Source organism: Crocodylus porosus, unplaced genomic scaffold, assembly GCF_001723895.1.
Source record: "Crocodylus porosus isolate Cpor-Errol unplaced genomic scaffold, CroPor_comp1, whole genome shotgun sequence".
NCBI classification, from domain to species: domain Eukaryota; kingdom Metazoa; phylum Chordata; order Crocodylia; family Crocodylidae; genus Crocodylus; species Crocodylus porosus.
In genome coordinates, this window is record NW_017728944.1 from 327,088 (window position 1) to 339,527 (window position 12,440).

Sequence of the window (12,440 nt, forward strand, 5' to 3'; positions counted from 1 at the left end):
GCCAAGCATCAGCATTTGGGAGCTGCCCTTGAAGGTGGTGTATTCTTTTTTCAGGCTCCTTCCGGGGCTGGGTAGGAAAGGCTGGATGCCTGCTATTACATTCACTTTGGAGAGGATGTGTGGGGTCCTAGCAGCTCATCCTGTTTCAAATCCATACCCTTATTCTGCCTTGGACTTACCCTTCCCCCTAGTGCTGGCCTTCACCCCTTTTGCAGCAGCTGCAAACATCGCTTGCCCTGGGAGAGTGGAGCAAAATGCAACAAAGGGAGGGGAACTTGAGTGGGATGGAAGAGGAGGGCAGGGTTTGAGTAGGGAGAAGGAATCAAGCCAAGCCTGGTTGTAACAGTGGCAGGGCAGGGTGTGTTGGGCTGGGCATGGTGCCAACGATGCAGGTGACACTAGCTGAGTTCATACTTGCAGATTCTTGTCTGTGAGAGGAATGGTCCACTGTCAAGGGCCCTGGGGCCTTCGCTTTCACACAGGATCGTTCCACTGAGATCTGCACTAGCTTGTTAGGCTGGATGTTGGAATGGCTGGAGGCTTGTGTGAGGCAGCATCTCAGGTGACAGGAATACAAGGAGGGTCCTTTCTGACCTGAGAAACCCATCATCTCTGGGGGTCAGCATGACCCATGTCAGGGGAGCCTGGGAGCTGCTGTCTCACAGAAGGGCACAGAGTCAACCCAGCCCAGAGCCCTGGTGTGTTGGGTTTGTTGTTATGATGCCACAAAACAGTGCCAGGCTCTGGTGACACAGGACCCTTCCTCCCTTTGTCCCCCCACTCTTCCCCTTGGGCACTGGGTGTTGGGGAATGGAAGAGGTCTCCTTGAGCAAGAAAATCCTGGCTGCCTTGGTGCATTTCTCAAGTGTATTTCCACCCCTTGGAAGCTCACATGTGTGTCAGACAGAATGGGAGGGGATGTGGGAGAACTTCTGTGATCCACATCTACCTCCTGGACCCAGATAGAGTCCAGAGTACCCCAGACTGGCCCAGGGACTGCGTGAGAGTCATGACCAGGGCCCCAGAGTCCCACGTTGATCTAGTGCCCCAGACTGCATGTATCTGCTGTGTATTGGGACAGAGTCCACCCCCAGGTCATCGCTCTGCAGTACCTGGGATACAAACCCCACTGCTTCAGTACATCAACAGCCACTAGCAGCCTGAGGTCAGGAAGAAACTGCACCCCCTCAGCATTGCTATCAGCAGTGTTATTTATTCAAGAGGAAGTGGAGCCTCTAGCACTTGAATTGGAGCCTCTTTCTCCACACCTTCTAAGACAAGATTCCCTGCTTCCTACAGTTGGGATTGAGAGTGCAGTGGGAAACTGAGGCACAGAGAGAGGAATTGACTTGCTCAAGGCCCCGCTGTGGCTCAGTGGCAGAGCCAGGCACAGAGCCCCTTTTCCCCTTCCTAGGAAGCCTCTGGTGCCAACCCCATGCCTACCAGGTGAGACCGATCCCAGCTGTGATCAAGTGTTGCCCTTTCTCTGGAATTGCCCCAGGGATGGATTTGGCCCAGTGCTCCTCAGCATGTGGCAGGGTGCCTGCATGTTTGTTCATAGTGAAGGATTGTTAACACTGAGGGAAAGGAGATTTTCCCTGTCTTGGAGGGATCCAGCCCACTGGCAGCAGAGGGCAGCGAGAGAGGAGCCCCAGGGACATGTAAGCAGCTGGATGCCAGAGCTTCATTTCCACTGCTCGGATTCCAAAGAAACCTTTGTGCGGGTTCCCCCGGCTGGCCGGGTTGCTTGGAGGGGTGTGTCGGCATTCCTGTGGTGTGCAGCCGGCCCCGGCAGCCAATGGCAGGCCTCACCCCCAGGCACCCTGCGTCCCGGCAGTGTCAGAATCCTCCTCCCTCCCACCTCAGGACGTCCCAGGCCAAAAAAACCCCAAACAGCTTAAAAGGAAAAACTGAGAAAGAAAGGAAATGTTAGTCTGGGCCATCCCTGCTCTTGGGGTGGAGAGAAGGACGGGAGCAGAGAGTCGGAGAAGGAGGCTGCTGAACAGAGAGAGGTAATCATTGCAGTGTCTGTGGGGGGGGTTGGGGGCTGTGTTACACCAGGACCATATAGATCATTCCTTGCATGTAGATGTGCAGCATGTATGTTGTTGATTCATGATCATGCGGATTATGGAAGGGCAAAAGGGCCAGCTGGGCTGAGGCAGTGTTGTGGTGGACAGTGTATGGACAAGCTTTGTGTAAGGGGCATCCAAAGTCTGTGCAGAGGATGGAGAAAGAGTTGTGTAGTTGCCAGGTATATCTCCCTCAATTCTGGCACAGATGAAGCCTCCCAAGCTAGTCCTTGAAGGTGAGAGTTTAGCTCTGTAGCTGAAGCTTAAGAGGGTTTAAAAAAAAAAGGGTGTGTGTGTGTGTAAGTGTGTGAGTGTGTGTTAAGGGATTCTTCAGTGCAGGGAACAGGACTCTGGAGTTTCAGCCTTTTCAGCGAGTGCGTTGCAACTTCATACAGCTCCTTTTTTGGATCAGAAGACGCCTGTTTTCTCATTGGTTGGACATGTAGCAGGATTCCAGTGTGGTGGAGGGGCTGGCCTGGGAGCAACCAGGGGCTCTGCTCCCTCCATCAGCCTCCCAAGGGCTGACTTGCAAGTCAGCAAGGGCCTTAGGGGCCAGGGGGGGTCATCCCATTTAGGTGAGGAAGCACTCAGAGAGGAAGCTTTGCGAAAAGGAAAGGGAAAATACTTCTAGGTGCTTTATCCAGGGCAGCTTTGGGAGGCAGGTTGCTGTGGATCCTAGGGGTTGGACCCTCCAGGTGATATCACCAAGGTAGTTTTAACTGCTGGATGGTTTCAGGAACTGGGGAGCCATGGCAACATATCTGGAGTGCCTGGAGCTCCCATCAGTGTCCATGGGAGCACTGTGTGCAGGGAGCTTTCAGCATCATACTTCACTGGAAACACTTACATTCTCATCCAAGAGCATCTGCAGGCATGGGGCAGGGTCTCTGGCACTTTGCCCCTATTTGAAGGGTGTAAAGTCTTTACATCCTGGCTGTTTTCTAGCTCTGACCCAATGCCAGCCTCCCTAAGTCAGCTGTGGGATCACAGCTGCAGCGTTGCTTTTACTCTGGAACAACCGTTGGAGTGTTGCTGTGCGGTGTTTAACAACCACCACGTTCCACCCCAGAGGCAGTTGCATTCCAGTTGCAATGAAGCAATGCCCTGCCTGTGATTTGCTTTTAATCAGATCCGGCTGGTTGTTAGGCACTGTGGGGTATCAGGAGGAAAGATGATGTGGCCCTGTCTCTGCTATCACTGCTTAGTCTTTAACCCTTTCTCTCTGGGAACAAACCTCAGGCTTGACTCCGCCAGACGCACATATGACACCATGCCACAGAAACACAGCGCCTGCTGCAGAAGGCTAAAGACCAGCTTTCCCGACCTTGTGTTGCTGGGTTGAAGCCTGGATGGGACCCATTCCAGCTCTGTAGGCCAGGCAATCAGCTCCTCCCCATGAAACCCGCTCCCTCCTGACTCATCACTTTTCTGCCTGTTCGGCTGTAGTCAACAAGTCAGCTGTGATTCCCTGTTGAGCTAGGATCCACTTTTGTGCCCTGTTTACCTTACGGTGGGGGTTGTTTCTTCTTCAAAACTGGCTTAGCCCATTGCTTCCAAGGTTTTGGGGTATGGGGAAGATATCACAGTTCAGTGACTCCGGCCTGGGTCAGCTGCTGGGCATTCTAATCCTGTAAACACCTCCCGGTCAGGGAGGTGCTCTGCCCCTACCCTGCCCACCCAGGGTGGTAGTATCTGTCAGCAACGAGGATGCTGAGTGTGTGACAGCCTTGCCTAACTAGTGTGGGTCTCTCAGCTCCAATTGCAGAGCCTCAGGTGGTTTAGAGACAGAGATCTAGGGTTCCATCCCTATCACCATCACACAGGTTGTCTGGGTTTGGTGGAGCCTTTGGTGGGACGTTTTTCTCCAGTCCCTGCAGCTTGCGAGGCATCCCAACATGGCAGCTGCCAGGGTGGCCTCTGCATATGCTGCATCTACAGAGCCCATAGCCTGAGCTTCCTTTGAAGAGCTCTTGCTCCTGCTGTCCTTCCTCTCCTGGAGAGCAGGTCAAAAGATTGCTCACTCCCCAGATGGGAAAGACTGTTCTCTGTTTTAATCCATGAGCAAAGTCATGAGGCACCTGTCAAGGGCATTGGTATCTCTGCATCGAAGTGGTCTGAGCATAAGCCTGGCCATGCTCGAGTTCAAGTCTACTCAGTTTTTATGCTGTACTCACCACTGGGACATCCGGGCACCCTTCAGGAGCACAGTAAGGAAAGTGGCCATCATTGTTATATATGGGTCCTTCCTCTCCCTGCAGGGGAAATGCCCTCCTGGGGGAAGTTTGCCCCTTTTCCTCGGATCTTCTGAGCATATTGCCTAATTGCGTCTCAGCTGTTGCACTGTCAGAGCAGTGGCAGTGCCCTTCTCTCCCTGGCTTTTACCCAGGATGTGTTACAGGGTGTTCTTGGTGTTGCAGATTGTGTTCCTTGTAGGTGGGGAAGGTTTGTAGTGGTGTTGATTTTGGGGTTTCCTTTGATTAATGATTCCATATCAATGCAGGGGACTAGATTTAATAGCCCAGGACGCCCCTTCCTATCCTATATCCCCATGAGCAGCAGCTGGCAGAGGGTGACAAACAGATATTGTTTTGTTGCCTGGCGCCCCATTTTGCAGGTGAGGAAACTCAGGCACAAAAGAAGTGACTTTTCCCAAATGTATGCATCATAACAGTTGCATGGCTGGGCACAAAATCCAGGCATCCTGACTGCCAGGCTTTCTTCTTAACCATGTGTAGGCTTTGCTTCCTCCCCAAAGGGGAATATGGCAGGCAAACATGTCTTGAGGAAGCTGGGGGTTTGCATTCTGCCTGCAGCCAGATGAGTTGACTCAGAATTACCTGTGAAAGGTGAGAAGGAAACCCTGGCAGCGGTGTGTCAGGAGGTATTTTGGGAAGGGCAGGGTAGGGAGCTGGCAGCCGCGGTGATGGGAACCAGCGGAGCTGTGGGTGTTCATTGTCTTGTTCAATCAGGGGAGCGCAGGGCTTCTGGCAGTGACTAGAGAGTGTTAGTCACCTTCTGCCTCTGGAGCAAATAGCTGAGGAAGGGGATTGGAGGAAGGGAGTGTGACGAGCAGAACTGAGACAGCCCCTGCCCAGGCCAGTGTGAGGGGCCAGGTCATGATGTTCACTGCTGGTTTTAGGTGCCTCAATTTTGGGGGCCACAGAAGGAGCCCACAACTCCTGAACCCCAGAATCACCAGGGGGAATCTCAGCTTTTTGTTGAGGCACCTGCTCAGCATGGTAGGAGGGGTACGGACCTGGTGTGCTTAGCACAGCAGTTCTTATGGGCCTTTCTCCCCACAAACCACCTCAGTGCCCCATGGGCTTGTCCCTTTGCTTCCCCCTTTGCAGTGGCCATGAGGACTCACCTGGCCAGAGTCTTCAGTCTGGCTTTTGCCCTTGTACTGGCTCAGTCCTGTGGTAAAAGGGGAATCAGGTCTGTCGTGTGGGAGGAAGAGAGATGCACAGTGAGTGGTGCCTGGTGTTTATAGGGCAGTGTGGTGTTCAGTCACTGACAAACACCATCAGTGGCCTTGCCCACCAGTCTGCATGGGGCTTTCCCCCTTCTGGGCTGCATCCTGTCCAGCTGGACAGTTTGTTTTACTAGCTGAAACCTACTGATCCAGATGTTTGAGCTGAAGGACCTGTCTGTTCTCTGTCATTTGTACCCTGGGAGCATATCAGGAAGCCAGTGAGTGTGCAGGGAACATGAAGGTTACTGCTGCCCAGTGGACACAGCAATTGCTAGCATTCAGTTTTCCATAAGTTCTCATGTAACTGAGCAGGTCTGTCATGTGCCCTCCAAAGAGCAGCTCCAGGGGCTTGGTGCCTTCCTACTCTGGTGCCGTCATTCTGTCTATTCCTCTTAGCCCAGTTGCACTGTTGCCCATGTGACCCTCCCTGACCCCCTACAGGTATGCCTGTACTGCTTATACAGTGCTTCTGGGTGCACTCCCCATGCCTCTCTCAGCTGTGATGTGTCCTGAGGGCTTGAGTGCAGGGCAGCTTCCCTTTCTTGTTGGGACTGGCACAGGTGGAGCAAGTGTGTGGGGTCCTATGGGGCATGCTGTGGAAGTGCTCTAGACCTACTCTAGATGGCTTGTTGTTCAGTGCTCATGACCTTAACCCTGTTGATCAGGAGGCAAACAGGGTGGGGTGGGGGTGGGGGTGTAAATGTCTCATATGCTTGAATCCTGGCTGCCGTAACTGCTCTCCCTCTTCTTTTCCCCAGGCCTACTCGCAAGATGCCTACTTGAAGGGCAATGAACCATATGCCGGAGGGGCCCAGAGCATCCCAGAGCCTCCTCCTGTCTGTTACCCTCGGAAGACCTATCCATTCCAGTCCAGGCCACCACCCCGGGAGGTGATGGTAGCAGAGCCTTTGCAGGGGCAGCAAGCAGACAGCAGGCCCTACCGCCCCTCATCCTCAGGCCTGTCTTCGCCCCTGCACAGCACATCCCTCACGAGCCCCATCCCCAGCTCGTGGAACGAGGCTAGGAGTGAAGCCCCTCGTGAGTTTGGCAGCACCCACTCCAGCCCAGCCCACCGGACTGAGGAGATCCAGTATGGAATGACCCAGCAGAGGGCAGGGATGCCACTGGGGAGGCCTGCCCCAGCTCCTGGCACCTTCTCGCACGTCTCCAGCAGCAGTTGCCAGGGTCCTCTAGCCCCCTCTTTGCCAGAGAGGTATGGTGTCCCTCCTGCTTCCTCCATGACCAATCATACATGCTACGGGGTCCCCAAGCACCTCCCGGAGCATCGGACTCACTGCGGGTTCAAGGATGCCCGTGATACTAGTGTGGCGGCTGCTGGCATGGGCCGCCCTTCCTGGGAGGGTTCGGGTGGCACCAAGGCTGTCAGCAGGCTGGAGTGCCAGCAGGCACTCTCCAACTGGATTTCCAACCAAGTACCACGCAGGAGTGCCTCAGAGGAGCGGAGGTATGCCATGCCTCCCCGGTACCGCAGTGTCTCGCAAGATCGCCTGGGAGATGCCCTGGCACCCAGAGGGTGGCCTCACAGTGCCTCTCAAGACACCCTGCTACAGCCCAGCCATGACAGCTGGGCTTACCGGGCGAGGTCTGATAACTACCTGGTGAGGTATGGGCGCTCCATGGAAGCACTGGAGCAGAGTGCACTGGTATCTCCACCGCTGGACCAGTGTGTATGGCCTCCAGAGAAATTCTACAGGCCCAGCCACGGGCAGGTTGCCCGAACTCAGCCTAGCCAGCCGAGTTCATATGCCCCCTCTTCCTCCTCCTCGAGAGAAGCTCCCCCCATGCACGTGCAGAAACATCCCTCCCAGCCAAACCTCCAGAGTGTGGACGACTCGGGGTACATCGGTTACAGGAGCTACAGTCCTTCCTTCCAGCGCAGGACTGGCTTGCTCCATGCGCTCTCCTTCAGGGACCCTACCTTTGGTGGCCTTCCAACCTTTAGTATATCACAGAGGCAAGGAAACCAACCAGCACCTTATACAGACAGATCCACGCCAGGGTTGTCCACGTCACTGCCGACCGCTGCCTCCCCTCGCCCAGACCCCACCTCTGGCAGTGGGCTGGAAATCCCCAAGGACCAAAGACTGACCAGCCGTGAGAGCAGTACAAGGCCTCTTGAGCCATCCCCACCTCAGGGGATGGAGCGGCTGCAGCCTGAGGCAGAGGAGAAAAAGGAGGAGGTTGTCCTCAGGCAAAAGCCACCCACTGGGCGCAAGATGCCGCCTCCCTTGAGGCAGATGAACTTTGTCTTTCCTGATGACATGAAGGAAACGGACATTTGTGACCCACCAGTGAGCAGCAAAGGAGAAATGCAGGTAGTGGAGCGGCCTGCCCGGCGGATAGCACCATTGGCAGCACCAGAAGACTCTTTGGCATCCATTCCATTTATAGGTGAGTGGGAGCTGTGCCTTGCCTGGCTCTTTGGTAATGCAGTTGGGTTCCCCCCTAGCATGCTCACTCCATCTCAAGGGGAAGAGTGCCTCTGAACGCCCAACCCTGGGGCTACCTTGGGTGGTAGGGGGATAAGCCACAATAATTGAGGGTAATGGAAGTCCAGGATCAGGAAGAGGATGCAGGCCACAATGTGTTGGGCTGATGGCCCCTGAGATGTTTGGGTCACACCCAGAGGAGTATGCAGCAAGAGCATTGCATGTGCAGGAGATGAGTGGGGAGAAGGGTCCTCCATCCACCTGCTGGGGTAAGCCAAGGAAACGCCGTGAAGCATCCTTTTGGTCAAGGGGCCAAGCCACTGGGCTCCTGTAGGCTTTGACATGCAAATGGCCTCATCCCAGTGGATCTGTGTATCCTGGTAGTGGTGGGCACTAGGCTTGGAATGCTCTGCCTCCCATCCAGGCATCATCTGATTTTTCCTGATAGCTCTTACCCAGTACTGCCCTGTTCTATGTGCCGTGGCACATCTACATCCTTGAGAGCAGTGTGGCTATTGGTGGAAGCTGGCCTCTTTTCTTGCCTGTTAAAAGTGCCTGACTGGAAGGTCCAGAGGCTTTTGCTGAGCTGCTGCTAGGCAGAGAGTGTGTCCTTCCCTGCTGTACCTATGCTTCTTCCATGAACCTGAGAGTCCTACCTCTACAGGGCCGGGCCATCTCCTGTCCCTAGAATAGATTCTGCAGAGGCCACCACTCAGAGGACCCATGCATGCACTATTGGCTTTGCTGAAGTGGGCATATTTCTGCTAGGGCCTGGCCTGAGACATATTTCCCCCCCACCTCCCCATCCTGCTTTGCATCAGTGGTAGAGCCAGTGTCACTTCTCCTGCTATGGCTCCATTCAAACCGAAGGTGCATGAGTAATATATGCGGCACTCGCCTAGGCAGGGCAGAGATGTGGTTAGCAAGGGCCGTTGCCTCCCAGGCAGTGCATCCCAGCAGTCATTCTTTCCAGCCATAGCTTAGCAAAGAGACTTGGCAAGGTCTTCCCTGGCCAGCAGCAGAGCCTGGCTTTCCATGCAGTCACAGCATGGGAGTATCTTCTAGCCAATGGCCACTGCCCATCAGGACCTAGAGAAGGGAGGGGATCAAAGCAGCCCAATGGCCTGACTGTGGAGCCACCCCAGCCTGGGAAGAGGCAGCACCAGGCTCAAAAGGGAAAGCTGAGGGGTTGGTTGAGTCCCTGCTGTCCTGCACACACCTACCTGTAACCTCCCCATGCCTGCTCTCCATGGTTCCTTCTTCATGCTTAGCCACCACTCTCAGACCTGGCAGGAGAGTCCATGAGCTGGAATTTCCCCTTGTCTTGTATTGCAGGAGCACATAGGAGCTGCAACCCAGGTTGGGGGTCTGTACTGCTGGGTGTTGTATAGACACAGTGAAAGGGTTCCTGCCCCAAGGAACTTACAAGAGAGACATGAGTGAACAAGGGAAACAGGCACACATAGGGGAAGCAACTTAGCCAAGGTCATTTCAGTGACACCGTTGGGACTGGAACCAGGCCAGTGCCTCTCCCCTCTACTGTGGGATCCTGTGCTAATCAGAACAGAGGCCCCCTGAGCAGGCTGAAGCAAAAAGGTGTTTCCAGTGTGGAGCAGGATGGGACAGAAAGAGACTGCAGGGCATAGGCAGCCTCAGCTGGGAGCTGTCACCATTTTGGACATCTGGCCTGGGCACGCCCTGCTGCTTTGGGGAATGCAGTGTGTAGCTCTGGGATGGACAAGTGGTCCTGCTGGGACTCAAAGCCAGAGGTTCCTGGTTAGAGGATCTTGCCCCTCTGCTCAGGTTCAGATCAATCACCATATTTGGGGTCGGAAAGGAGTTTTACCTGATGATCACAATGATACAGATGTGGGGGGGAGGGGTGTTGCCTTCCTCTGTAGGTGGGGCATGACTCTACTTGAGATCTCTTCAGCATTTTTTAACATTTTACAGCAGCAGGACATTGGCTGCCGTGGTCCCCCTGCTTTACCAGTGGCAGGTTAGGGTGGCAGGTCTTGTGTTATGTCAGGATTGATAGTAGTTTTACTATGAGCTTAGATTATGGATTTGTGTAGGATGGTTTTGACAGGGATGATCCTGCCTCACTCAGGCAGGGGGTTGAACTGGATAACCTATGAAGGTCCCTTTCAGCCCTACTTCTCTGTGATTCTATGATTTTTCCCAACACCTGGGCTGTGCAGAACCAAGGTCCTGGGGGAAGAGGTTGATCTTCCTCTGCCTGCCTTCCAGCTCTCACCCCTCTCATGAAACCTTTGTGCTGTGCTGTCCTACCTCATGTAGCTTAACCAGGCCTGTACCCAGTGGCCAGGGGGTAGCCTGGGCTTGCTCAGTGCCAGGCTCTCTCAGCCCACCGGGCACCATGCCCTCTGCTGTTTTTCCCTATGATGTCCTCAGATGATGGCATGGCCTTTCTCCCTGGTACATACTGTCTCCCCTGCACAGAGGAGAACCCAGGTCTCACAGCACAATGGGAGCCTTGGCACTCTGCTGCCTGAGATGCACATGGGCTGGCACAGCGAGGATCCCTTGTTCTCCCTGCATCCCTCTTCAGCCTGACCATTGTTTGTCCTCCCAACTCGGACCTCCTTTGTTCTCCTTATCCTCTCTGTGGAGGGGGCCACCTCATCAGAGTGCTGGGGGCACGAGACTGCCCAGGCACACAAAAGCCTCCTTTTTAACTGCAGTACAGCTGCAGTGACTCAGGGGCTTTCCTCATCCTCCTCACCCTCTCTCTGGGGGCTTTGCCAGCAGCCTCCTTTTATATCCCATCCCCTGTCCAGCTTTGAAGCAAGCAGCAGTTTTATATACCTAGAACCTGATGAGCTAGCAAGCTATAATTCCCCCTTAGCGCTCTCCATCCAGCTTCTCTGGGTAGCTTGAATGTCTGTGGGCTGCTTTCCTGAAGACCCTCTCTCTCAGGAGTGCCTTTCCCTGCAGCCTGAAGGGCCAACTGCCTTCTTTGCCCTAAGCACCTGTCTTGTATACCTGTAAGCACTACCCCTTCTGGTCAGGTGGCTCCTCAGCCACTTACAGGGGTTTCCCCTTTGCATAATGGCAAGCCTGCCCTCTTCTGCAGCCCAGCACGGCAAGCTTAGCCCAGTACTCTCTGCAGTTAAAGTGACAAGAGTCACTTTGGCTTCCTGTCATGAAGCCCGAAGACAGAGAGCAAGCAGTCCCGGTTCCTACCGCCCCAGAGAGCAGTGTCATCTGTTCTTTACTGCATGGCAGCACCATGTCTTGGGGCTCCCCTTAGCATCAGCTTAGGGGGTTCCTAGACCAGATGGACTGGTTCTTCGCAGGAGTTGTATAGGGGATTGTGTAGGGAGTGGATTGTGGAGAGTGCAGGAGCTGGAATGGACACAGCCTGCATTCGTTAGGAGCTGCTGGAGAGGATCTTTGAAATACTGGGTCCTCAGCTGCTCTGGATCTCAGGCCCTGCAGTCCCAGCATCCTGTAGCAGGGGCCCTTGGGGTCCTTGGAGCCTGTTAGGGGTACGTAAAGTTCCCATGGGAACCATTGGCAGGGAGGCATCTGCCCCTCCCTACATGGGTCTTTGCTGTGGAGTTCTGCTGTGCTTTTCACTGCCTCTAGCTTCATGGTTTCATGGTTTTCCCCTCTCTTCCAGATGAGCCAACAAGCCCCAGCATCGACCTGAAGGCAAAGCACATCCCTGCCTCCTCTGTTGTATCTAGCGCTATGAACTCTGCCCCTGCCAACACCACCAGCCCCTCCTCACCCACCTTCACCTTTGCTGTCAGCCGGCATTACTCCCAGGACTGTAGTAAGTATCCTTTTCCTCTGCCTGCACCCCCCCCAACTCTCCCCCATCCTTAGCTGGGGACATGTGATCAGGCATTCACACAAGGGGGCCAGATCAAGTCCTCCTGCAGTAACAATAGGGTGGCATTAAGGGAGCAGAATGCAAGGTGTATCTTGGGGGAAGCCCCATGCCAGGGGAGGGCCCATAAGACTGTGGTACAGCCTACCTAGCAGAGGGGTGGCAGTGCCATTGCTAGATCCATGCAAAACATCTGGAAATTCTTTGTCAGGTTTTGGCCTGGATGGTCCCATTAGAAAGGCCCCTGCCTGGAAGAGGGGCACTCGGCCACGTCTGGGCTTCCCAGATCTGTTAAAAAAACAAACAAACAAAAAAAACTCTACTGTGAGGGAGAGGGTGCAGGCTAGCTCAAGTTCCAGGCAGCAGGGCAGCAGGAAACCACTGCAAACCAGAGCAGAGTAATTCATAGCAGCATTGTCAAGGCTGCTGTGAATTACTCTCCTCTGGTTTGCAGTGGTTTCCTGCTGCTCTGCTGCCTGGAACTTGAGCTAGCCCATCTCCTTTGTGTCTTAGTGCCCCATCTTCCCAAGGCATCCTGCAGCCAGGATTGTTGGGGTGTTGTCAGTTGAGCCCATCAGCATACTGGT

The 12,440-nt window shown here is 54.5% G+C and overlaps 1 protein-coding gene across 3 annotated transcripts in view; it reads left to right on the plus strand.

Annotated features, from left to right (window-relative positions):
- The window catches only part of ARHGAP23 (Rho GTPase activating protein 23), a 116,199-nt gene that overhangs the window by 71,260 nt on the left and 32,499 nt on the right, over nucleotides 1-12,440 (plus strand). For 2 of the 3 annotated variants that reach the window (XM_019550248.1, XM_019550249.1), the window contains exons 7-8: nucleotides 6,303-7,956; nucleotides 11,641-11,796. In XM_019550248.1, the coding sequence (XP_019405793.1) occupies nucleotides 6,303-7,956; nucleotides 11,641-11,796 (1,810 nt within the window). Of the gene's footprint in view, nucleotides 1-1,888; nucleotides 2,013-6,302; nucleotides 7,957-11,640; nucleotides 11,797-12,440 lie in introns of those variants that run through there. The other variant, XM_019550250.1, reaches the window with a different exon arrangement.